The following is a 23,889-nucleotide window of genomic DNA, read 5'->3' on the forward strand; positions in this document are numbered from 1 at the left end:
AAAAAATTGAAAAGCAATAATATTCTGAGTAGAGGTTCTAATAGTGGCACAAATCAAGTTACAGAGGTAAGGTGGTTCCATTGCCATCCTTACTCTAACTTAATCCTTTTTTTTTTTTAATTTAAACTTGTTATTAATTTCAGTGAAAATTTACAGAAGCTTTGGATTTCCATTCATTCATTGTTGTAGACAGATTTCTGTTTCTAAACTTGTTGGAACCAAGTCTGAGGAAGCAAAGTCTTGGAGGGCTTCAAATATAAGGCTAAAGAAGTTTCCGTGTTTAAACTGGATAGTTTTTTGTTTTTTAAAAAATATATAGTCTTTCAAAAGGAATAACAATAGAAAAATAGTCACTGTCAACTCCAAAATGGATAAATGATTATAAGGCAACAACAACAAAAACATACAGTTTTTCTAAAAACTTATTTAATGAATTTAAATATTTTAATATTAAAATTTGTAAATATATTCAGTATGTTTCTATGAAATATTTTAAGGAATTAATAATTAGTCATCTGTGGTCCCACTGCTATGGGATAACCATTGGTTTGCTTCTAGTTTTTACATTTTGTTTTATCATTTTCTAATCTTTTTTATCAATGCCTTTAGTGTAGCTTGAACTTCTTGTTTTATCACCAATGGTTTGGGGTTTTTTTCTGGGTTTGGTTTTGTTTTTTTCCTTTTTTGTGTACCATGGTGTCTGATTTTTCTCCAGCAGAGCATCTGGTGAATTTAAACTGCATGCCTTCAGGATAGCAGCATAGCTTCTTCCTGTTAGGCCACCAGATCGCTCCATTTTCTAATCTTTTTTAACTTGCACTTACTTTTATCTAAAATTGGGGTCACTGCTTAATTTTTTTCCTTTTAACATTACATTTGTAAGTTTCCCTCTTCACTATATACTCTAATAAATCAATATTATTATCATCATCATCATCATCATCATCATAGACCATAGTATGATGTGCCTCAGATAATTTTATTAGAACCTTGATGGGCATGCAAGTTCTTTCTCATTTGTTCACACTTTTAAAACACACTGTGGTAAACTGCATTAGACATAGATTTTGTTTAGATTTCTCTGGTAATCATTTGATGTATGGAATTAAGTAAGGATAACTTTTTAGAAAGAGAACTCCTGGTCCAGAGAACATGAACTTTTGAAAGGTATTTGATTATGTAATTGAGCAATTTGAGCGTGACATTTTTTATTAATGTTTTAAGTTGATTATTAAACAAGCAGTGATGGTTAGTAGAAATTCACATGTGCTTTTCCCATCACCCATTTCCCAGTTTCCCCTGCTTTCTGGCTCTGTCGTCTTTACCCTTGATTCTTGTGATAGAGAGGAGTGAGTATCTGCCCAGGACTTGACCTCCATAATTACATTTCATGTGAACATCAGGCATCCACTCTGCTGTGCATTGATAAACATTCTTACCCTGCATATGTCTCATTTCCGTTACAGTTGCCTGTGACCCTCGAGTGCTACACAGGACCTCCTGAAGACAACTTAGCCCTACTTCAGCTCTATTTCCGGACACTTGTCACTGGTGCACTCTGCCCACGCTGGTGCCCCGTGCTCTATGTTGTGGCTGTAGCTCATGTCAACAGCTTCATCTTCTCCCAAGACCCAAAAAGCTCAGTAAGTGATAGCACCATCTCCAGAGGGAGGAAGGAGCTATCAACTGCGCTGCCTTTGGGCCAGCAAGGGGAAAAATGAGCCTGAGCAAGGCCAGTAGTCGATGCCAGCTTTCACCCCAGTGCCATCCTCTTCTTCTTCTAGGATGAGGTGAAGGCTGTCCAGAAGAGCATGTTGCAGAAAACCTGGCTGCTGGGAGACAAGGTAAGGGGCACATCCTGGAGGGTCTAAGGGGAGAGAGACTCAGTAGGACATAGTACCTACTTCATACATTTTTCTCCCCTCTTCACAGGGTCTTCGGCAGCACATCCTCTACTATAAACGTCCCAATTTAGCCCTCCCAGAGGGCTTTGAACTGTACCCTGAGTTGCCCTTTTTGCGTCAGCAGCATCTCGAGAGACTTATCTCAGGGGTGCTCCAAAGAGGGGTATCGCAAACCTAGTATAGCTGCTACATACAGATGGATGCATAGACATGTTCTCCTGGGGTTCGCCAAGAGACCTTCCCACCTGGCCACCAGGCACAGTGGCACTTTGTGAGCAGGAGACAACACAGCAGAGGCTTGCCTTCTCAGAGCAGGCTGTTTGAATGCCTTTGGAGAGAGTGAGTTCTGCCTTATATCCTGAGATCTAAAGTTTAGGATCTGGGTGGGGCTCCTAAGGGTCTGTGCTAGAAATGAAAAATTACTTTATTATTTACTCCCACTCTAGGGATAAGACAAAGTAAACTTCCACCTTCTCTGCCTCCCAAGCCAGAATATGAATTATAAAAGCTGTGCTTAAAATAAATTTTTTTTTAATCTCTTTGGAATCTAATTTGGACTGATTTCAGACATGTTAGTTTAGGATTTACTGTTGAAGGGTGGATTCTCTCAAGAAAGGATCATTGAGAGAACTAAAGGAGAGGTGTGAATGAGAGGTGAAAAAATGAGTTCCTCTCTGGAGACCATGGAAACATGGATCTCAGGTCAGAGGTAAAGTCAGACCAGAGTAGAGATTTTGGGAATGGCAACATTCCTGGAAGGACTTTCTCAGTAGATCAAGCGAAGTCTGAGGTCTGAGTGTCTTTAATGAGATTAGCATCTAATCTCCTTATGGTCTCCTGTTTCTATAAGTTACTATCCAAAGACATGGAAAAGCTAAAAATGAGACTGGTACAATAGTCATCCTACACTACCACTTCCATTATCTACTTTATTAATGGTAGGTGGAGCTGGAGGGCAGTGGAGGAGTAGGTCAAAACGGACTGGCTCGTTCCTATTCTGTTCTGGTTCTTTTGTCTGGATTCTAGCACTTGGACTTTCTTGGATTAATTTGTTATATAAAGGTAAGGATCATTCTTTTTGCACATCATCAGGGTGAATATAGTATACTAGGTGTGTCCTTTTAGGACCCCATTAATAAAGCCTGTTCTCTGTTAATGGAGCTACTGAACACAGATTCATACAATGTTGTTATGTATCCTGCGACTCATAGCGACCCTATGTACCAACAGCCCTAAACTCTGCTCTGTCCTGTGCCAATCGCACTGTCTCTGACATTCCCATCCTGATTACCCCAGTCACTGAATCTATCCACCTCATAGAGGACCTTCCCCTCCTGCCCTGTCCCTCCACCCTCCCAAGCATGATGTCCTTCTCCAAGGACCAGTCTCTTCTTACAACATGTCCAAAGTATGTTAGACGGAGCCTCAGAATCCTTGCCTCCAAGGAGCCACCCAGTTTAACCCTTTCCGGCATGACTCTGTTTGTTTTCCTACCAGTCCATGGTACTTACAGTACTCTTCTCCAGCACCACAGCTCAAAGGCATCAATTCTCCTTCTATCCTCCTTGGTCATTGTCCAACTCTCTGATCCATAACAAATGATTGCAAAGACCATGGCCTGTATCAAACGCACCTTAGTCTCCAGAGAGACACCATTGCTCTTCAGTACTTTGGAGAGGTCCCTAACAGCAGACTATCCCATGGAAATGCGCCTTTTAATTTCCTGGCTACTGGTGCCAAGACTGTTGACTATGGAGCCAAGCAAACTAAAGCTGTGAACAATCTCAATCTCTTCACCATCCATCCTGATGCTGCCAATTGGTCCAGTGGTGAGAATCTTTGTCTTCCTGACATTGAGCCTCAATCCATATTGGAGGCTACAGTCCTTGATGCTCTGCAGCAAGTGCTTCAAGTCCTCCTCAGTTTCGGCAAGCAGGGTGTGTCATCTGCATAATGCAGATTGTTGATAGATCTTCCACCAATCTTGACCCCACATTTCTCCTCATAGAGCCCAGCCAATAGGATTTATTAAGCAAATAGTGCACATGCAAAAGGCCTGGTGATATGCATGAAAAGCATCAGTCATTGAAAACCATATGGAGCATAATTCTACCCTGACACACATGGTGTCACCAGCCATCAGAATTGATTTTATATATAAATTCTGTGTACATATGGTCTAGTAAGTAGTTGTACTGCCAAACCAAAGACAGGTGGTTTGAATCCACCATCTGCTCCAAGGAAGAAACATGGGTAATCTTCTCCCCTGTAATTTAGTTGACTAAAACTGAGTTGGTTCCAGCTCAGTGGCACAGTGTAACAAGTACACATAGCAACAGTAGTTCTTACAGTGTTGGGATGTGATAAAACCACCTGGAGTTGATTGCATTTCTAACAAGTTACCAGGTGATATGATGGTGCTATCTAGGAATCAACCATACTTTGGGAACCACTGGTCTTCAGGGACCTTGCAAAATAAATTCTGTCACCTCACCATAGGGTATCTTCAAAGTTAACTAACTAGTGGGAATCCAGACCACAGAACCATTGTGTCCACATCTGTCACAGTATACTCAAAAACTATCAAGCAGATAAGTACTTGAGCTTATTTTTTCCACGTGTTTTCTATTAAACACAGGCCTCAACCTTTAAAATGACACAACAGATTTTGCTTTGTGTGGGAGAAAAATTTAGCATAAAATTCATATTCACACACACACACCAAAAAAAACCCCCCAGACTACTGGCCTGATAAATCTAAAGACATCCCCCTCCAAGAGCATGGCCATAAAATAGCCTTCTCATCAGGAACTAAAACCACTCCAGGATATGACCCATCAGTCATAGACAATAACATACTTACGGAATGTATTCTTTAGGATTATCATGTTAGGTGTTGTCAAGGACAACTCATAGTGACTGAGCAACAGATCTGAATCCAGTCCTGTCCTATCTGCCATCCTCACAATCTCTGATACACTCAAACCCATTGATTGCTGCAGTTACTGTCAGTTCACCTGGTTGAGGGTCTTACATACCTTCATGTCCTTCCACCTTTTCTAGCATGATACCTCTCTTCAAGGAATAACCTCTCCTAGCAACATACCCAGAGTATAGGAGATGAAGTTTTTATTATCTTTACTTCAAGGAGCACTCTGGCTGCACCTCCTCTAAGACATACCTGTTTGTTCTTTTGGCAGTTGATGGAATATTCAGTACTCTTTTCCACTACTGCGTTGAAAGACATCAATTCTGTCATCCTTATTCATTGCCTAGCTCTCAGTTGCATAGCAAGTGACTGAAAAGACCGTGGTCTAAATGAGGTGCACCTTAGAAACCAGAAATCTCTGCCATTGAGCCAATTCCAATTAATAGTGACACTACAGGATTTCCTAGACTATACCATCTTTCTCCACCCCAGCACCTGGTGGATTCAGACTGCTGACTCCATACATTAGCAGCTCTGTATGTTAAGTACTACACCACCAAGGCTCCTTAAGGAGAGCAAGGGGGAAAAGGCAAAGGTATGAAAACAGGAAGGAGCATGGACACTAAACAAATGACAATGATCAAACAAGAGTGGAAAAGAATGATGACATGGTGGGATCATGGTCAGTGTCACAGAGCAAATTGTATATGAGCTATTGAGTGAGAAACTAATTTGCTATGTAAAATTCTTCCTGAAGCACAATAAAGTGTTAAATAAATAAATAAAATTGTTATTAGAAGCAAAATAAAGAAGATCCAAGACAAAACATCCAGAAGGCTAAGTGATCCTTTGCAGAATGTAGTGGTCTTTCATGAGTTCAGAAGTGCTAGGGGAGGCTGGCAATACATTTGTGACTTGGCAATATCACCCACCAACTGGGATTCTAGCTCTAGCTTACAGATCTGGTATCTAGTCATCTTTCACTGCATCACAGTTGTATTAAGAGACTGCGTCAACGCACATTTGAGGGTGTTAAGCCTCGCAGTTAGAAAGTCAAAGGCACTGAAATGCCTTACTTGGCCACTATTACCACATTTCTGTTCTAACCACATGCCTCCTCCCACTTTGCCACTCATTTCACCATCAAGAAAGCACACTGGAGACTGAGAAGCCTGTTTGGATGCCTTCAATGTTCTTCACTGCTTTCTCCAGAGCCTTTCACAAAAAGGTGGGGCATAGACCCCACCTTTCTCAAAAAAGTGGGGAACACACCACCCTGCATACATACACGCTTTCGTACATAGTCGTGGAGCAGCGAATAACCAGCCTAATGGCTAGAGACACAAAACCCTGACTGCAGAAGGCACCTTGAAGTGTGAGGACACTCCTCCTGGAGGCTCCCCACCTGGCCCGCCCTTCATAAGGTTGCTCGGGGGTGTCTGAGGTGGGCTGGACTAGGTCGGCTTTAGGACCCAGAGAGTAGCCTGGACTTGCAGGGGCTGGACACGCCCTTAAGCTGTTGGGGACTTTGGTGTTCCCAGCCAGAGTCTGCAACCCAAGCTAGGGTGGATGAAAAGGTCAATGGGCTGCCGCTGCCGGCTGCTGCTATGGCTCGGAGCAGTGGGTGAGTTCCGTCTTGCTGTTGGGCAACCATGCAGCACCTTCCTAAGTTTTAGGGAACATCATCACGGCCGACCTAATTATCAGCGGCTCCTCCAGAGGCCTGATGCCCAAAGCTCCTTGTCGGTGGGAGCTCCTGGAGTCTGGGCAGAGAAGCTTGGTGCACCCCGGAATCCCTAGAATCTAGAAATGCAGATCACCAAGCTTGGAGAGAGAAAGCTCCCCTACTGCCTGGAGGATGAAGGAAGGACTAGCAAGGATGAAGGAAGGGCCTTGGGGTCTAGCCTAGTGCAGCATCCGGAGCCATTCTCTTAGGGGTAAAGTCAGCAGCTTAATCAGTAAATTCCCAGAGGGAATTCTACTTCGGGGTGCTGTGTGCACTGGCTAGACAGAGTGGAAGGGTGTGGCTGCGAGCAGTAAGAGCTGGGGGGGTGGTGCGTGAGTCTCCCTCCCTATTTACATCCTGTACCCTTTCCTTTCCCGCTCTCTATGCCATCCTTCAGGCGCCACTCTCTGCTCCAACTTGGAGTTCCAGGTGCCTTTTGTGCCATCCTCAACCACGGAGCCACCAGCTTCACGTTCCCACGACGCTCATGCCCGCGGCCCACCTCGAGGTTTGGAGCTAGCTTCTCCCCTTGAAACCCCAGGTTAGCTCCGAGTTCCTTCCTTCTCCAGCACTCACTCAGACCCCAGGTTGGGAAAGGCCTGGAGAAGGAGCTCCATTACCCTTTCCTCCCTTGCGGCTTCCAGACTCTGAGGGGCCTTGGGTGTTCTTCACCTGTGGGGCCAGCGGCCGGCAGGGGCCCACACAGACACAGTGCGACGGGGCGTATGCGGGCAGCAATGTGGTGGTGACGGTGGAGGCCGCAGGGCACCTGAGGGGCGTGCAGCAGTGGCGAGCTCCCCGGTCTGGCCAGTACCTGTGAGTATAAAGCGGGGACGGCTGGTGACCCTCGAGTCAGCGGTTTTATAGCTAGGAAAACCACAGACCCATGCGCACCACTTTGCGTCACAGGTTATTATGCAGCTACTTCCAATTCTTGCCTGTCTCTTTCCAGAGGAACTGAGGAAGGGTGGCAATAGTTAGCTTGTACCTGGTAGCTTGTTCCCATTGCACAGAGTGCCCTTCAAAAGCGACAGGACCAATGAGTGTCTTAAGCACCCCTTATCTCCATTAAGGGATATCTGAACTGCCCTGCCCATACAAAGCTACATGGTTCAAATCCACCAGCTGCGGGAGAAAGATTGGCAAGCTCTTTGTTTTGCGATTTATTACGTCTGTAAACCAGCTGGAGGATCAGCTATAAGTCTGTCCGACTCAATGGTAAACAACTATCTCCATTAAGTCTCAAAACTAAATGTAATTTATTATGTTGGTGTGCAAACATAGTCTCTCCACTCGGTCAAAGTTGACTGCTGTCTCTTGGCACTCGTGGATGAGACATTTTGGAGCTCTGTCGCCCCCCTCGGCACCTTGGTGACCCCAGGTGAGAGCGGTGGATGAGTGATTGTTTCCTGCAGGATCTCAGCCTACGGAGCCGCGGGCGGCAAAGGCGCCAAGAACCACTTGTCTCGGGCGCATGGGGTCTTTCTGTCCTCAGTTTTCACCTTTAGTCGCGGGGACCCACTCTACATCCTGGTGGGACATCAGGGAGAGGACGCTTGTCCAGGAGTAAGTGGAGTCAGTGGGAAGGGGGCGGCTCCAGCTCGCTGGGTGTGCTGAGGGTTGAGGGGTCTTCCGTGCTTGGAGCCGGAGCTGCAAGGGCAGAAACGACGTCTCCCCAATTCCGGGCCCTCTGCACGCAGGGGAGCCGGGAGAGCCAGCTGGTCTGCCTCGGAGAGTCTCTGGCCGAGGAGCACGCGGCAAGCAATGATTCCGAAAGGGTCCGGGGGTCGCGGAGCTGGGCCGGGGGCGGCGGGGGTGGCGGAGGCGCGACCTACATCTTCCGGGTACGTGGCTGGGGGGGGGTCCCACCACCCGTGCCCCTCAGCTGGGTCCCAAACCTCTTCTCAGGGATGCGCACGCGCTCGGTGTACGGTCCCGGGCCCCTCCTTCCCTAGGCCTGGTTTGGAGCCCCTACCCTCACCCCGGTCGCCCCTTGTCCGGGTCACCATTGGGCGGCTGGCACATGCAACCCTAGCACGCCAGTGTCCCCGCAGTTGCATGCCGACGAGCTGGAGCCGCTGCTGGTGGCGGCCGGAGGCGGTGGTCGGGCCTACCTGAGACGGCTCGACCGAGGCCAAACCCAGACCGCCCCCGAGAAGCTGGAGACCCGCACGGCGGCGCCTGGGAGCGGCGGGCGAGGCGGGGCGGCAGGTGAAGGCCGGGGCTGCGGGGAGAGGCTGCCGTGCACGCCACCCCGGTTGCACGCCTGCCTACTGTCGCTCTGCAGGTGGAGGGGGCGGCTGGACGTCGCGGGAGCGCTCGCCGCAGGCTGGCGGCTCACTGCTGGAGGGAGCGGAGGGCGGCCAGGGCTGCGCAGAGGCCTGGGCTGCTCTGGGCTGGGCCGCGGCCGGAGGCTTCGGGGGCGGTGGCGGGGCTTGCACTGCCGGTGGAGGAGGCGGCGGTTACCGCGGTAGGTCCTCCTTGGGGAGACTAGCTTGGCAGCCCCGGGGGTGAAGTTAGATTAGAGCCTTAGAAAGGCCCAAGTCCCTCGGAAAGATAGATGGCGCTGAGCTCAGATCCCAGTTACAGCAGATAACGTTATTAGTTGCCCTAGAATTGATGCCCACTCATAGCAACTCCACGTGTGTGCAGAGACCATTTCTCCATAAAGTTTTCAAGCAGGCTTTTTAGAAGGAGATTGCCAAGCCTATCTTCCGAGATGCCTGTTGGTGAGGTTGCCAACTTTTTGGCTCATAGAGTTTAACCATTTGTGTTACCTAGGAGCTCCAGGTGGAGGCAGGTGACTTCGAGTCTACTACAACTCATAGCAACCTTATGAATAAACAAACACCCCGAACTTGGCCCTATTCTGTGTTTCCTCATCATCCCTAATATACTTGAGCCCATTGTTGCAGTCACTGTGTTAACTCATTGATCCTCCTCCACCTTTGCAAGCATGGTATCCTTTTCCAAGGTCCAGTTCTTCTTTAAATACCCAATGTGTGTGAGACAAAACTTCATCGTTCTTGCCTCTAACAGGCTGACTCAGTTGCCGATAACATACACACAGAATGGACTCCCTAGATTTCCGGTTGTGTCCAGGACTTCACAATAGTCCTAGGAATTTAGAACTGGCTAGTTAGCAACTGAGGGGAAAGCCAGAAAGGCTGGATAGATTTTAACTCAGTACTTCTCAGAGTATATTCTATTTACATACTGACCTGCAGCATCACCTGGTAGTTCATTAGAAAAGCAAGTTCTCAGTTATCTCCTCAACTGATAAAAGCAGAAACTCTAGGTAGTGGCACCAAAAAATCCTTCATTTTAACCAATCTTCTAGGCAATCATTTCTCATGCACTCCAGAGCCTGTGCATCTGTCTGTGTGGGCTGTACTGTTCACAAGTACTTTACACCCGTCATCTCAGTTCTCACAGCAATAGAATATGTGGGTTGGGCCTCTCCCACTTTCTAACTGAGGACACTGGGACGAAGAGGTTCAGAGAGACATGTCCCAGCCAGCCTGAGCCAGCCCTTCAGGCTGCAGATGTTTGTCTCCTTCACCAGCCACCTCTCTGGCCCCTTGGTTCACACTGGTAGTGAAGAAGATCTGCACTGGATTTTCCTGGAGACTCCAGCTTCCATTTTGTTCATAAGTCACCTTCCTAGCTATGAGGTGTGTGCCCCGCCTATTTTAGAGTCAAACCATCTAGTCCTTCTCAATTTCTAGGAGGTGATACCTCAGAGACTGATGTCCTCTGGGCCAATGGGGAAGATGGGGTCTCATTCATACATCCCAGCAGTGAGCTCTACCTGCAGCCTCTGGCAGGTATGGACCTCACCTTCCCAGCTCTCAGCTTCCCCAGCCCTCTTGCCCTCAGTTCCTAAGCCCATCCCATCTGAGACATCAGTTCTGCACTGTGTTGTATTTGGTTTTTTGATGGCAGGAACACTTGAGAATTAGACTATCAGTTGTGATGTCCCTAAAGGACATTTGGGGATGCTGGTCAAGTAACCCCTTGTTATGAAGTCTCCTTAAATACCTAAAGTTTCCAGAAGAGGGAGTATGAAGACTTGACAAGTCCATCAATCCTTCCACTTACCCTTCAACTCCCGACTCTGCTCCTCCTGCTCCAAAGTACTGGCCTTGAACTAACCATGTGGCTCAAAAAAAGCTGTCTGTGCCCCCTCCAATACAGCTTTCTCCTCTCCCCACAGTCACAGAGAGCCACGGAGAGGTGGAGATCCGTCTGTACTTCAACTGCAGTCACTGCTCTTTCAAAGAGTGCCAGTGGCAGGCAGAGATCCAGTTGGCCAGGTGTATGTGCCCAGAGGGCATGCAGCTAGCTGCAGATAATATTACTTGCTTGGGTAGGTCCTGCCTTTGCCCAAAGACTGGACCCCTAGGGCTGGAAGGGGCGGTAGGGCACTGTAGAAAATGGTTTAGAGGCCTATTTTGTCCCAGGCACTACAAGCATCATGCTGGGTGCTGGGCAGGGTAATGGAGTCACATCAATGCCCTCTGTGCCTTCAAGGAGCAAATAGTCCAGTGTGGGAGGTGAAGTATATGGTTCAAGATGACAATTGCCGTGTAAGCTGTAATAAATATTTCAAAGTGGCAGTTGCCATGTGAAATGTAAAGCGTTTTAGACATTTTCAGGAGGCTTGCTTTTGTCTAGGTTCACTGTTGAAAGCAGCATGGTTAACGTTTCAGCTGGGTTTTGAAGAATGGGTAAAACGCGGGGGTAGAGGGACAAAGAGGAGCTTCTCATTAGATTTGTCTTTGTCCCTAGATCATCCCACTCCCACAGGCTCCCTGGTTATGATGGTGGCTGCGGTGGCAACCTTGATACTGAGCCTCCTTGTGGTGTGCAGGGTGCTAATTCTGGGTATGAAGTATCCAGCAGACAACTGCTTCAAGGTTGCTTTCCCTTCCCCTGAGTTAGGATGGCCTCTGAGCTGTGATGGGCAGCTCTGGAGTTCTCTCGAAGCACCTGGGGAGACCTTAATGGGAGTGTGGCCTGGGTAATTGGAGGCAAGGTAAGCCTGGTGAGCAAGTAAAGGTCATACATTGCTCTCCACACCTGCAGTCAACCAGAGGTGTCTGGGCCTAAGGAGAACGAGGCTGCCAGGCCCTGAGCTCAGGCTGAGCAAGCTTCGTACCTCGGCCATCTGGACAACCCTCAACCCTTACTACCGCCAAGTGGGGTTTGGCTCAGCCCAGGCTTGGCCTCTTCCCCCAGGGCTCACTGAGGTTTCCCCAGCCAATGTCACTTTGCTCAGGTGAGTCTTCAACATCCTTTTGAGAACCTACTCATCACCTAAGCTCCCTCACTGTCTTGGTAAATAATAGACCTCAGGGAATATCTGACTCCAACTCCTCAAGTGAAGGGTCTCTTCCTCAGGCTTCAATAATTGTCTGTTACCCTCAACACTCACTTTCTCCCCTCAATGGCTTGACTGCTCAGCTTTCAGCCCCTATTCTAGGATAAGGGACCCTACAAAGCAACTCTTTCAGAGCACAAGGGTTGCTCCTGTCCTAGATGTCTGCAAGGATGTAAAGGAAGGAGATAGCTCAGATTCCCACCCCTACCTTGACTCCACAGCTGCCTGTTCGTTCACCTTGGCTCATGCCAGTGAACACTGCTCTACTGGGCTTTTATCTACCATGATATGAAAAGAAGTGCAGATCCCTCAGAGGGCCAGCTGGATATATAGAGAGCAGGAAAGGTAAAGGAGGGACTAGAATCTCTAGGATCCTTCTCCAGGCCCAACTACCCACACCCTTCCAACCTGTCTCCCTGCAGAGCCCTGGGTCACGGTGCCTTTGGGGAGGTGTACGAGGGACTGGTAATTGGTCTTCCCGGGGATCCCAGTCCTCTGCAGGTGGCTATCAAGGTAAGAGGGGGTAGGGCTTTTGGCTTTTGGAGAGAAAGAGAGTACCACAGAGGTAGAAACCAGAGTGCTGAACTAGGTTAGTGGGTGCTCCTCACACATCCAAGGAGCTCAGGAATTCCATGCTGTTTGCTTCCCCAGACCTTGCCAGAACTCTGCTCCCACCAGGATGAGCTGGACTTCCTCATGGAGGCGCTCATCATCAGGTGCACATGAAGCCTAGGGGCAGCACTGAAATGTGGAGGGGAGGCACCTAGAACTGCCTGTGGGAACAGCTTCTCCTCACCCTGGGGCTGAAAGAGGCAAGTGGAGGGACACAGAGGTCTTCTCCAGTCGCACGGAGCATAGAACATGGTTTCTCTCCCTGCTGGTGACGGGGTATGTGCACCTCCCACTCAGCAAGTTCAGCCATCAGAACATCGTGCGGTGTGTGGGCCTCAGCCTCCGGGCCGCCCCTCGCCTCATTCTGCTGGAACTGATGTCTGGGGGCGACATGAAGAGTTTCCTGAGGCACAGTCGACCCCACCTGGTGAGACTTCCCATGCCCCTCTAAAAATCCTAGCCACCCATCCTGAGTCCTGTGTGGACTGGAGTGACGTGGCCTCTGCTGGCCCAGGGCCAGCCATCACCTCTGGCCATGCAGGACCTGCTGCAGCTGGCCCAGGACATTGCCCATGGCTGCCATTATCTGGAGGAAAATCACTTCATCCATAGGTTAGAAATTTGGGGACCCACCTGCATATTGGGGAATCTACCCTAGCCCAACTCCCTTCCCAGGGAACAGCCTTTTCTCCCAACTTTCAAGGAAATCCATCAGAAAAGGCCAGATCTGAGTTCTCTGATTTTTTTTTTCTGACCCTGTAGGGACATTGCAGCCCGAAACTGCCTGCTGACCTGCAGTGGAACCAATCGAGTGGCCAAGATCGGGGACTTCGGAATGGCAAGAGACATCTACAGGTGCAGTGCAGGGGGCCTGGGGATGCAATTGCTGGGAAATTTACTGGGCACCTTGATGTTATTTGAACAACTTACTAGTCCCCTCCTCCCTCTTATAGGGCCAGTTATTACCGAAAGGGTGGCCGGGCCTTGCTACCAGTTAAATGGATGCCCCCAGAGGCCTTCCTGGAGGGCATCTTCACATCCAAGACAGATTCCTGGTGACGGCACTTCATTCTTTTCCCTGCCTATGAACTGATCCTATCCTTTCTAGGCCATCTCACGTGAGGGTATTGGAGGTGATGCCTATGGTCCTCATTTGGATCCCCACCTATTCATGATGCAGGTCCTTTGGGGTGCTGCTCTGGGAGATCTTCTCCCTGGGCTACATGCCTTACCCTGGCCGAACCAATCAGGAGGTACTGGACTTCGTTGTTGGAGGAGGCAGGATGGACCCTCCCCGGGGCTGTCCAGGGCCTGTGTAAGTGTGGGTGCAACCCAGGGAAAGATGGCCATCACAACCTTGGATGGGCAACAATCCCTGCTTCTCCTTAGGTACCGTATCATGACTCAATGTTGGCAGCACCAGCCTGAGCTTCGCCCCAGCTTTGCCAGCATCTTGGATCACCTTCAATACTGCACCCAGGTGTGTCCTGCAACACACCCTGACCATCTGGTTTGGAAGATGAGGAGGAGCATTAAAATGTCTTGGCTCCCTCTTTCCTCCCTCCTATTACAGGATCCTGATGTGCTGAACTCACCCCTACCAGAAGAGCTGGGGCCCACCATGGAGGAGGAAGGGACTTCTGGGCTAGGGAGCATGTCTTTGGAAGGCATAAGATCCCTACAACCTCAGGAATTGAGTCTAGGGAACTTGAAGAGCTGGAAAGAGAGCCCCTTTGGACCTTGCCTGCCCTCTGGCCTAAAGTCCCCCAAATCCAGGTGCCTCCAGCCTCAGAACCTTTGGAATCCTACATACAGCTCCTGGGTCCTGAGGGACCGTGAGGGTGAAGACTCAGGCATTGATACCAGTAATCGCTTCTCCCTGCACTCCTCCCCAGGCATCTAGGTGGCTTGTTATTATTCCAGCAGCCTCTGCCCCCTGTGGTCTGTTGTGCGTGTCCTGGCATGTCTCAGGGCTGGCCTAGCAGCTGGACTCTCCATTCTGGAAACCAGCCCTAGGCCCTACAGGAGGAGGGCCTGGACACTCAAAAAGTCTTTGATCTTTGGACTCCTCAACCCTCAAAAAACTCCTGAAAATTACTTCTTGATGGAAGCCTTTTCTGGCCTGCCCACCCTCTGTGAACAGCCTTCATTTGGGCTACTGCTGCCTTTGCAGATGCATTTAATAAAAAACTTTTCTCTTCACATCTCCCATTAATCCAAAGAGATGTGAGGAGTGCTAGGAACTGAAGAAGCACATGCCAGCAGAGAGAGGGGATGAAGCTTAGGAATGAAGTAGTCGCCACAAAAGCTAGGATCTTTGAGTTTTATTGAGAAGGAGAGTCCCACTGTAGTGTACAAGGCTGGACCTATTGGTGTAGCAGTGCCTGCAAAATAGCTGACGATCTAGTCCCCCTGGAAAGCTGGCTAGCCGCCGCCTCAGAAGAACCAAACTGAGGATGCAGCCCATTGCCCCCCTTCCCTACATATTAGTGTCATTTGGCTCTGGGAACTGCAGTTCCTGAAAGCACAGGCCCCCACCCAACCCCCCCACCCCCGCCATCTGCAGAGCGCCCCCTGCGGTTGTCATTGGTCCTGCAGGACCAAGTGAATCACCCTGCCTGGCGGGGACAGGGGGCTCCTTCTCTCCCCTGGCATGCACCGCCTGGATGAAGCCATAGGTCCGTTGGTCAGGTCGGCTGATCACTGCAGAGACAAGAGGCCCAGCCTCATCTCTCAGCCAAGCTGGCCAGAATGCCAATCAAATTGTCCAATCCCAGCAAATAACCGTCCTCGCGGTTGCCCTCCTCCCAGGGCAGCCTGTGGTCCAGCGTCTGGCCGTCAGGGAGGAGCGTGGTCTTGCCAAAGTCGATGAGCCACACGCCGGCGCGATGGCAGTGGTCGTGCACGAAGAGGAGGGAACTGCCGATCACCTGAAGGGGGTCTACGCTGTTAGGCGCTGGGCCTTTCTCAGAGAAAACCTCCGCCCTATTCCCAGCTCCAGCCTCACTGACCACACCCCCTTCACCTTTCCCTCCTGGCCGCCTACCTCATGCCTCCTAAAGAACTCAGAGACTTCCAGGGTGTCCCGGATCTGCTGCAGCCGATTCAGATACCTCCTCTGCAGAGGACAGCGTAGGAGAGGAAGGCAGATGAAACACTAATTGAACATTAAAAGCCAACTGAACGTTTGCTAACTAGGGCAAGATCAGCTTGGTAAATAATGATGGTGAGGCAGCCACAGACCTCCTCCCATGCCTTCCCCCACGGGGCACAACATATGAAGCGTGCGTGCACGGAGCAGAAAAATGATAATAATAAGATGAATGCTACACTGTGGGACATAAAAGGTATCAGACTGGATGACCTAGGGGCAGCCCTCAGTTTCAGAGTCACTGACACCCTGGGTTCTGTGATCCAGCACTCACCAGTACTTCAGCATCTCCTTGCACAAACTCTTCAAAGACACGAATCACTTGCTCCCGGCTCCGAGTTGTCTTGAAGTCGGTGCTGCAGGAGCCATCGGCTTTCTAAAGTAGGTGGGATGTGGAATGTCAAGCACCCAGATTTGTTCTTAGGGAGAAGATCAAGCGAGGGCAGGGCAATACTGTCCAGGACTTTGGTGCGGGATTATGGGGTGACAGGGTGGGGCACCCGAGGGCATCCCTTTAGGGTCGGGCCAGCAGGGAGGGGGCATGGGTACCACGAGAAGGGGACGGGAAAGAGCACAGCGAAGGGAGCCAGGCTCACTTTGATGCCTTCGATGCGGAAGCCTAGCGTAGTGCTGGAGCTGATGCCTTCGCGCCACTGCATGTAGCGCGGTTTGGTGACTGCGCGCTGTGCGTGCTCCTCCTCGGTAGGAGCCGAAGGGTCTACGGCCAGCATCTTCTTGTACATGTCCTTCCGCAGCTTGGGTCGCTCTCGAGCCTTGGTCAGCTCGTCCTCGAGGTAAGTCCTGAGGGGGGTACAGAAGGCAACAGGGTATAGAGAGCTCTCCCTGATACCCGTGATTGCGGGTGTGTGTTGGCGCCCCCTGCCTGGCCCTAAGGAGCACGCATACCTGACACCCATCTTGCAGTCAAGCACACAAGGTCCATCGAAGCCGTCGAGCAGGTCCTGTAGCTGCAAGTAGCTCTCGCCATCACGCTCCACCACGCCGTGGAAGGCGGGCACGCAGCCTCGCAGTGCATCTGCCATCAGCCGCGCCAGGCAGGAGCGCTCTGGCTCCGAGCTGCGCTTCAGGATCAGCCCATTGGCGCCCGCTGCCTTGAAACTCCCTGCAGACAGTCACACATGAATGCTGCTCAGCCTCCTCCTGCCCTGGGCACCCTCCTCATACACCTGACCCTATCTATGCTCACCCGTGTGCCCCGCCAGCTGCACCCAGGAGTAGCGCTTCTTGAAAGGGCTCATGACTGGAAGATTCACCATGGTCCGGATCTTCTGCCAGTGACTTTTCTGAAAGTGACAAGGCACGATCTAAAAAGTCAGCTTCTTTGGAAAAGGGTCTCACCTCGCCCCTGGCCCACCAGAAGCAGCAGGGCTATAAGGATTCATTCATTCTTTCCATTCGCTTGACACTGAGCCAAACACGGGGGGGGGGGGGGGGGGGGGGCGGGGGGGTTTGGGATGGAAGTGTAACAGCTATCCAGCTTCTGGAATGTGTGACCCTTTAGAATCTAAAGGGTCAAGTCTTCAATGACTCAAAAGTTAAATGAGGGGTGGGGTGGGGGGGCAGGGAGAGGGGTGCAACAATGAATGAATGGAATTCCAAAATCTCTGTAGATGTTCATTGAAATGAAAAATAAATAAAAATAAAAAAGTTAAATGAGCAAGTCACCAAACTGCTCAGCGGAGGTAATCAAACTTATATGAGAGTCAGAATCCTGATAAAAATCATGCAGATCTTCGGTTTACCTTAAGGAAATTGACTGAGGAGCTCTGAAGTGGGGCCAAGTATTTGCATTCTAATAACCTGGGGCCAAGGAATCACAGATCACAAGCTTCTAAGTATTAGTTTCTTATCAGTAAAATGGGAAATAAACATCTTCACTAGGTGGTTGAGGGAGCTCTAGTTGTGTGGCCTGTTCAATCCACCAGCAGTTCTGAGGGAGAAAGCCAACCTCCTTCCTTCACTCTGTTGTTAGATGACCTTGCCCTGTCCAGCATGAATCTCTTGGTGGATTTGAATCTTTAGATGGGCAGCACAACTCCTTAGCACTAAGCCACCTAAACTCTCTACATTTTACAGTCTCCACAAGTCAATGGAAGGTTAGCTATGAATGAGTTAGTTCCAACTCTAAGGCATTGAGAGAGCTGAGTTGTTATGAGTGGTAAAGGAGTCTTGGGTATGCAGCGTCCAACCCCCATGCTTTCCCTTGGAACTAACTTCCTTCCTCTCCTTTAAGGAGATAAACTGGGAGATAAAGCTTTACAATAAACAGCACAGGGAGGGGAGAACAGTCTAGCAGGGACTGAAGTGGAAATGAGCAGGAAATGAGGTCTTGTTATGCCTGGATGTGATGCACTCCTATAAATTGGCAAGGCCTAGGGCACCTTCTTGGAGAGGATGAAATCAAGTTGCTCCTTGGAAGCAAGGATTTTGAGGCTCCGTCTCACATACTTTGGGCATGTTGCCATGAGGGACCAGACCGTGAGAAGGACATCATGCTTAGAAGGGTAGAGGGTCAGTGCAAAAGAAGACCCTGGATGAGTCAGGATGGTGAGATGTAGATGGTCAGATGAGATGTAGCAATGGGGTCAGGTGTGTCAGAGATGGTGAGGTTGGCTCAGGATAGGGCAGAGTCTTTGTTCATAGGGTTGCTATGAGTTGTAGTCAGCATCTTTTTGTCCTAATCTAGATCCAGAAAACCTGAGTCCTGAAAATGGGCTGCAAGGCTGAGGGCCTGACACTTTGGACAAGACTAGGAGGGAAATGCAGATTTTGGTGTATCCCTTGCCTCACAACTATTACTGCTAGACTCCACCAGCCTCTGAAAATGTCTCCTACTCGGGATTTTTCAGCTTTCTTCTCAGAACTCATTAGCCTTGTGTATATCTCTATTAAGGGCACAGGTTTGCTCATGTTAACTATGTGCTTGCTGCCTCCTTTCAAGGATCCTTGCTTTTGGGAGTTCCACATATGCCCTTACAGGACCGGAACCCAGGAATCCAGCTTCCCTGACAAGAAGAAATTCTAACATAGAAAGAAATGGGGAGCTGTCTTAGGTAGGGGAAGACTGATGACCATAAAGCTCCTTTCTATGGGGAGAAGACAAGGTTAGCAAAAGAGCACTGAATCTGGTATCTGGACTTGGTTTCAGTCCTGGCTCTATCACTTTCAAGCTGAGGAAGCCCATAGAAAGTACTGTTATCTGTGTGGGCCCGTTTCCTCCCTGCCTCCAGCCATCCAGCTGCTGCCATAATGCTAGCCACCATTTACTGACCGCCTACTACACGCCAGGCATTTCTCATACCCCATCAGGAAGCACTGTTCCTCCTTTCTTACTGAAGTCCTTATATGGTACACTTGGGTGTGATCACATGTCCAATCCCCAGGGATCTGGGGGTGTAGCCAGAAGCAGCCCACCAGACGCATGACATCTCTTTCAAAACTCCTTTTTAAAATCTTTAAATACATATGAGGTTTGCATTTTGCTGCATAATAAATTCAAGTTTTATTATAAAACTCCACACCTCCAAATCCTCAAGTAAAATTCCAAGAATATGTACGTGCCATGTGTATTCAGTAGCACCATCTTGTCTCCCACATTCACTTTGAGTATCCTGGTGATGGGTGTACACTAAGGCATGTTGTATGTACCACTAAGTCAGAACCAACTCATACCTGACCTAGTGGGTTTTCAGAGGGAATAAAGAGGTGGTAAATCACAAGGGAGAGATTACCCATCTTTCTCTTGTGGGCAGCTGGTAGATGCAAACCACATGCATGAGGTAGTGTTATTATTCCCATTTTACAGAAGGAAATCAAAGCTCAGAGGAGTTAAACAGCTCAGGCCCTAAACAGCTTAGGTTCTGAAGTCTACTTTATTGCTTCTCTTTGTGGGTCAAATGGGACACCATGTGAGAGAAAACTTGGTACAAGGTGAAGTGATTTGTAGCTTTAAGGTGGTGTGAATGTTTTGATGGGGAAGGGGACCGCTCTTTATTGGCTGAAGAGAATGGGTTTAATTTTTGTGTCTCAGGTACTCTAGGGGCCTACTGATGGAATGTAGAAGACGACCAGAGCAGCATGAACTTAGTACATCTAGTTCTGCAGTCACTCCATTGAAAGAGCCCTGGTGAGATGAGGGAACATCACTTTTCTTTCTGGGACATGTGGGAGAAATGAAGGTGATAGAGGATTTGATAAGATGTCTGAAGTGGCTACTATTGCTTGTTGACGTGTCATAACACAGCCATCAACTTGTTTCCATACTGAGGTAAAAGGGAAGATCACCTACTCTCCCTACCCAGATTTCATGAGGATCGAATAAGAGAGCAGCATCAACCAAGGTTGGTTCCAGTGATACAGGTCACAAAAGACTTTCACACTTATGATCTCTCCCAGGCCCCCTAGGTCTTCCTGACATTGGTAGCCCCTGAAAGGGGCTAGCCTTCCTGGCAGTTAAGTGGTGTGGTCAAATCCAGAGGGAGGTAAGACAGGTGTTGTGGAATTCACTGTCCTCTTCCTACTTAAAGAGCTACCTCCCCCAGGGAACATAATGCACAACAAGACATATGTATCTAAAAAGGCTCCTGAGAATCATTCTTCAGCGGGTGGGGATTTGGGCACATGAACAACAGCAGGGAAGATATTTTTGAGCTGGTGAAGTTTTTACTGTTTGGATATCAGAAGGCATATTTATTATCTTATAGTGTGAAATCTAGCTGCCAAATTGGAAGCCAAAGCCCCATCCTGTGGCCCAATCTACCCCTCCAGAGAAGTACTCTGTGGGACACCAACTATAGGCCTAGGTCACCTTGGTACCTAGGGGCAAAAGTCAGGCATTCAGAAGGAGCTGGGTGCATAGAAAGTCTAACAGAGTCACAGGAGGACCCTCTGAAAATTGAGGTGGGCAGGGTTGGCTGGATACTAGCCTCAGACCTTCCTTTGCCTAAGCTCATTTTGTAGTTCTGAGGTTCCTGCTTCTTAATACTAGGGACTCAGAGTATATGAGAAGCTGAGCTAGAGCAGACCTTTTGTTTCATCTTTGGCACTTAGCCTCATACTCCCTGAACCTCACCCCTGGCCTCTAAGTGCCCCAATCTCTAAAGCTTTCTACCTGCCTGACCTTCTCCCTTTGTTCCCCTTTGGTCAGAGCAATAATTTTGTTATAAAATCATTTGCACTAAGGTATAAGTGACCCACGACTTCATGTTCCCAGGAGCATTTGCTTTATAAACTGAAGTCTGTTAACCTAAATTCTGCTCTATAATTAGTGAAAAGTGACGTGTGGGAATTTTGAGTCCAAGATGGGATGGCATCCTGGTCTCCTTACCGAACCTGTATCACTGAGGGAAGACAGCAGGTGAACTAGAGCCAAATGCCCTCTCCTCTGTTAGAGAAACACCCCTGAATTGTTTTTAGGAGGTAGGCACGACCTCCTAAAAGCAGAGTCACAGGTGAGTCTTCAGCTCCTCTCTTGGCCCATTTGGACCTCTCTGTCCATGACTTTTCTGTGTATCACAGGAAAAGACTGGAAAGCCTCAAAAACCCTCCAGGGAGGCCAGTTTCAGCTTTGGGAATGCTGGAAGGGACTCCTGAGGAGGAAAAAGAGAAGAATGTGCTCACCTTGCAGAGACAGGTAGTGCAGCAGGGAGGGGGAGGTGGCCTCCTCTTCTCAAGGCTGTTCTTGTTACGAAACCAGTGGCCTAGTAGGAGGGACTCTGAGGTAGAAGCCACCTTGCCATCCCTCAGCGCTGCTGCAGCACTTGCCCTCTTCCCTCATGCATCCTTCCAGGTCAGCAGGGCAGACTCTGCTTTCTGCCTGGGGAAGCCCTATGGGCGGCCTGGGCGGGAGCACTCCGTTGGTCCGGACTGGCAAGGCAAAGTCCGCCCTGTGAGCCCTTCCCAGGCCACAGGAGGCCTCTGTCAACAGGCCTTGGCTTATCTGCCTCAGCCGTGGCTGTTTGTCTTCGGGGAGGCCCCGGCGGCCTGGGGGTTGGGAAATCCTGGGAAATGTAGCCTTGGAGTTACAAATGGCCCTCACTGGCCATCTGCCTTAGCTCATGGAAGTCCAGGGCCAAGGGAAGACCCTAGCCTGGGCTGCCCACAAGTTGTGCAGATGCAGGCAGCTGGACTCCTTGGTGCAACGTGGCCCAGCCTCCCCCTCTGTCACGTCATTTCCCAAGTGCCCGGTCTCAGTGGACTAAAGTGGGCAGTGGGGGCTGCAGCTAGCCCTTCGCACTTGCTGCGCATTTTATCCTGCACCAATATTCTGGGGTGTTGGTGATTTGCTTTAACCTAGTAGCCGCCCCAGGGTCGGATGAGGAGAGGTGTGAGGGGTCCTATCCCTGACACATTCCTGGGAAACCACTGGGTGAGACTTGTCCATTTCACGAGCTCAGGTTATTCTAGAAACGACTACCCCCCCCCCATAAAGGGAGGAGAGACAGACGCGGTAGGTTCGCGATGGGACGGAGACCCTGCACCCTACGCCTCCTCATGGTTGCGTTTGGGGTGTCAGTCGTGCTCTGTAACACGCTTTCTCTACTGTGTCTTTTGCAAACCCTGCCAGACTCTGGATAAGAATGGGGGCGGGGTAACTGAGTCTCGGAACCACTCTAGTTGTCTGAATGTCTTTTCATCTCAACCAATCCGAGTGTGTGGCAGAGCGCGAGTCCAGCCGGCCCAGGCCCGTCCCCTTAGCGTCCAGGCAACCCGGGCGCGCTTCTCACAGCCTAATCGCCAAGACATTCCGGTCAGGCCTGGAGCCTCTGGGGCTCGGTGGCGCTCCTCTCCCCTCCCTCTGCTCTAGGGACACTTGCGTAACGGGAATCTGGAGCAACTCCTTCGCGCTTAGCAGTTAAAGTATCTGACTTTTGGTTACAACGAAGGGAACAGGTGTTTGTCCTGGGCATCACACACCTCGAAGGGGCGAGCTTGAGGAATGATTTCACCTCACCCTTGCCCTGGTTTATCTGAGGATCAGATGCAGCCCAGAACATCAGGCTGATCTCAACCCTTTCAGCCTCAGTTTACCTTCTCGCGGGACCTGCTTAGGAGCAAATCGCCCGGGAGAGTGGAGTGCACGTAAAGCGGACTGTGTCTGCTCCCAGCTCGCTCCTCGCCTTCCCGCGTCCACGCCTCGTGCGGGCCCAGGAGCAGACCGTGGCGGCTCCGGTGCAGAACCTGGAACGCCGCTCGGCTCCCACTCAGGAGAGAGAAACCCTGGCAACGGCGGGGGTGGGGCCGCGGCGCGGGGAGGGGGCGGGGAGAGGGAGCCGCTCGTCAGCGCTCTCTCCGAGGGTTCCCCGGCAAGGCCAAGCCCCTCGGGTCTTCCAGCCCCACCTCGTAGCCAGCCAGGTATGTCTCTCTCTGCCCTGTCTCCGCCGGTCGCGCACTCCTCCTCATCCTTAAATACCTCAGGACCCGCACCACGACCCGCCTGCCGAGTTGGATGAAAATCTCCCGCCTCCCTCCCACCCCCTACTCTCCTTCTGGACAGCGAGAATCCGAGCCTCCGAGCCTGGGCAGGATTCTGTCTCGAGCGTCCACGGAGGGGTCCCCCGCGCGCAGCCCCGGCTCCCAGGCTGGCCCCTCCTCCGCGGCCCATACCTGCCCAGTCTCCTCGCTCGCTTCCAGCTGCACGTTGCCGCGGCTCCGACTCTCGCTGTCGCTCAGCAGATCGTCCTCCGAGTCTTCGGGCAGCGACGAGGAGCCAGTGGAGGAGATGGACGAGGTGGAGAGGCGGCGGGGCTGCTGCAGGTGCGATGAGCCCGCGGTCGGGAGCCAGCCGCCCTCGGGTTCCGGAGGCCCGGGACTGGCCGGAGGCATGTCCGGCTCCTCGGCCGTCACAGTCAGCTGCGGGATGACCGGGGCCGGGGCAGCCCGCGGAAGCCCATTGGGGACCTGCCCCCCACGCCGCTTAGCCCCGCGGGCCCGGGGATTCCCTGCGGCGGCGGCGGCAGCGGCGGCTGCACAGCGCGCCTCGAAGAGCAGGCGCAGCTCCCCGACACTCCGGCGCGGGGACCGCTCCAGCCCCGGGCTACATGGCCCCGCGCCGCCCGGCCTCGCCATGCCCGTCGGGCCCCCGGGCAGGGTCATCTCCGGGCTCCGGCGCCGCAGCCGAGCCCAGCAGCCCGCGGCGCGGCGGGGACTGGAAAGCCTGGGCGC

The 23,889-nt window shown here is 50.7% G+C and overlaps 3 protein-coding genes across 3 annotated transcripts in view; 2 read left to right on the forward strand and 1 right to left on the reverse strand.

Moving 5' to 3' along the window:
• The window catches only part of RPAP1 (RNA polymerase II associated protein 1), a 16,055-nt gene extending 13,973 nt beyond the window's left edge, over window positions 1–2,082 (forward strand). The window contains exons 22-24 of the mRNA XM_006882992.1: window positions 1,467–1,643; window positions 1,785–1,844; window positions 1,933–2,082. Coding sequence (XP_006883054.1) covers window positions 1,467–1,643; window positions 1,785–1,844; window positions 1,933–2,082 — 387 coding nt within the window. The remainder of the gene's footprint in view (window positions 1–1,466; window positions 1,644–1,784; window positions 1,845–1,932) is intronic.
• Window positions 2,083–6,414: 4,332 nt separating this feature from the next.
• LTK (leukocyte receptor tyrosine kinase) lies at window positions 6,415–14,457 on the forward strand. Its single transcript, XM_006883222.1, has 20 exons — window positions 6,415–6,457; window positions 6,957–7,100; window positions 7,204–7,375; window positions 7,975–8,125; window positions 8,260–8,403; window positions 8,614–8,770; window positions 8,847–9,029; window positions 10,288–10,386; window positions 10,776–10,928; window positions 11,351–11,446; window positions 11,648–11,840; window positions 12,365–12,455; window positions 12,594–12,658; window positions 12,852–12,981; window positions 13,069–13,166; window positions 13,317–13,409; window positions 13,508–13,609; window positions 13,735–13,869; window positions 13,944–14,034; window positions 14,128–14,457. Exons 1-20 carry the CDS (start codon window positions 6,415–6,417, stop codon window positions 14,455–14,457), a joined length of 2,670 nt encoding a protein of 889 aa, XP_006883284.1.
• Window positions 14,458–15,103: 646 nt separating this feature from the next.
• Window positions 15,104–23,883, reverse strand: ITPKA (inositol-trisphosphate 3-kinase A). Its single transcript, XM_006882993.1, has 7 exons — window positions 23,332–23,883; window positions 16,913–17,009; window positions 16,612–16,828; window positions 16,302–16,506; window positions 15,980–16,081; window positions 15,601–15,672; window positions 15,104–15,484 (listed from the first exon to the last, which is right to left on the reverse strand). The coding sequence occupies exons 1-7, from the start codon at window positions 23,818–23,820 to the stop codon at window positions 15,281–15,283; spliced, it is 1,386 nt and encodes a 461-aa protein (XP_006883055.1). The 5' UTR covers window positions 23,821–23,883; the 3' UTR covers window positions 15,104–15,280.
• Window positions 23,884–23,889: the final 6 nt, after the last annotated feature.

Source organism: Elephantulus edwardii, unplaced genomic scaffold, assembly GCF_000299155.1.
Source record: "Elephantulus edwardii isolate Elephantulus edwardi_28Jun2011 unplaced genomic scaffold, EleEdw1.0 scaffold00026, whole genome shotgun sequence".
Taxonomy (NCBI): Eukaryota; Metazoa; Chordata; class Mammalia; order Macroscelidea; family Macroscelididae; genus Elephantulus; species Elephantulus edwardii.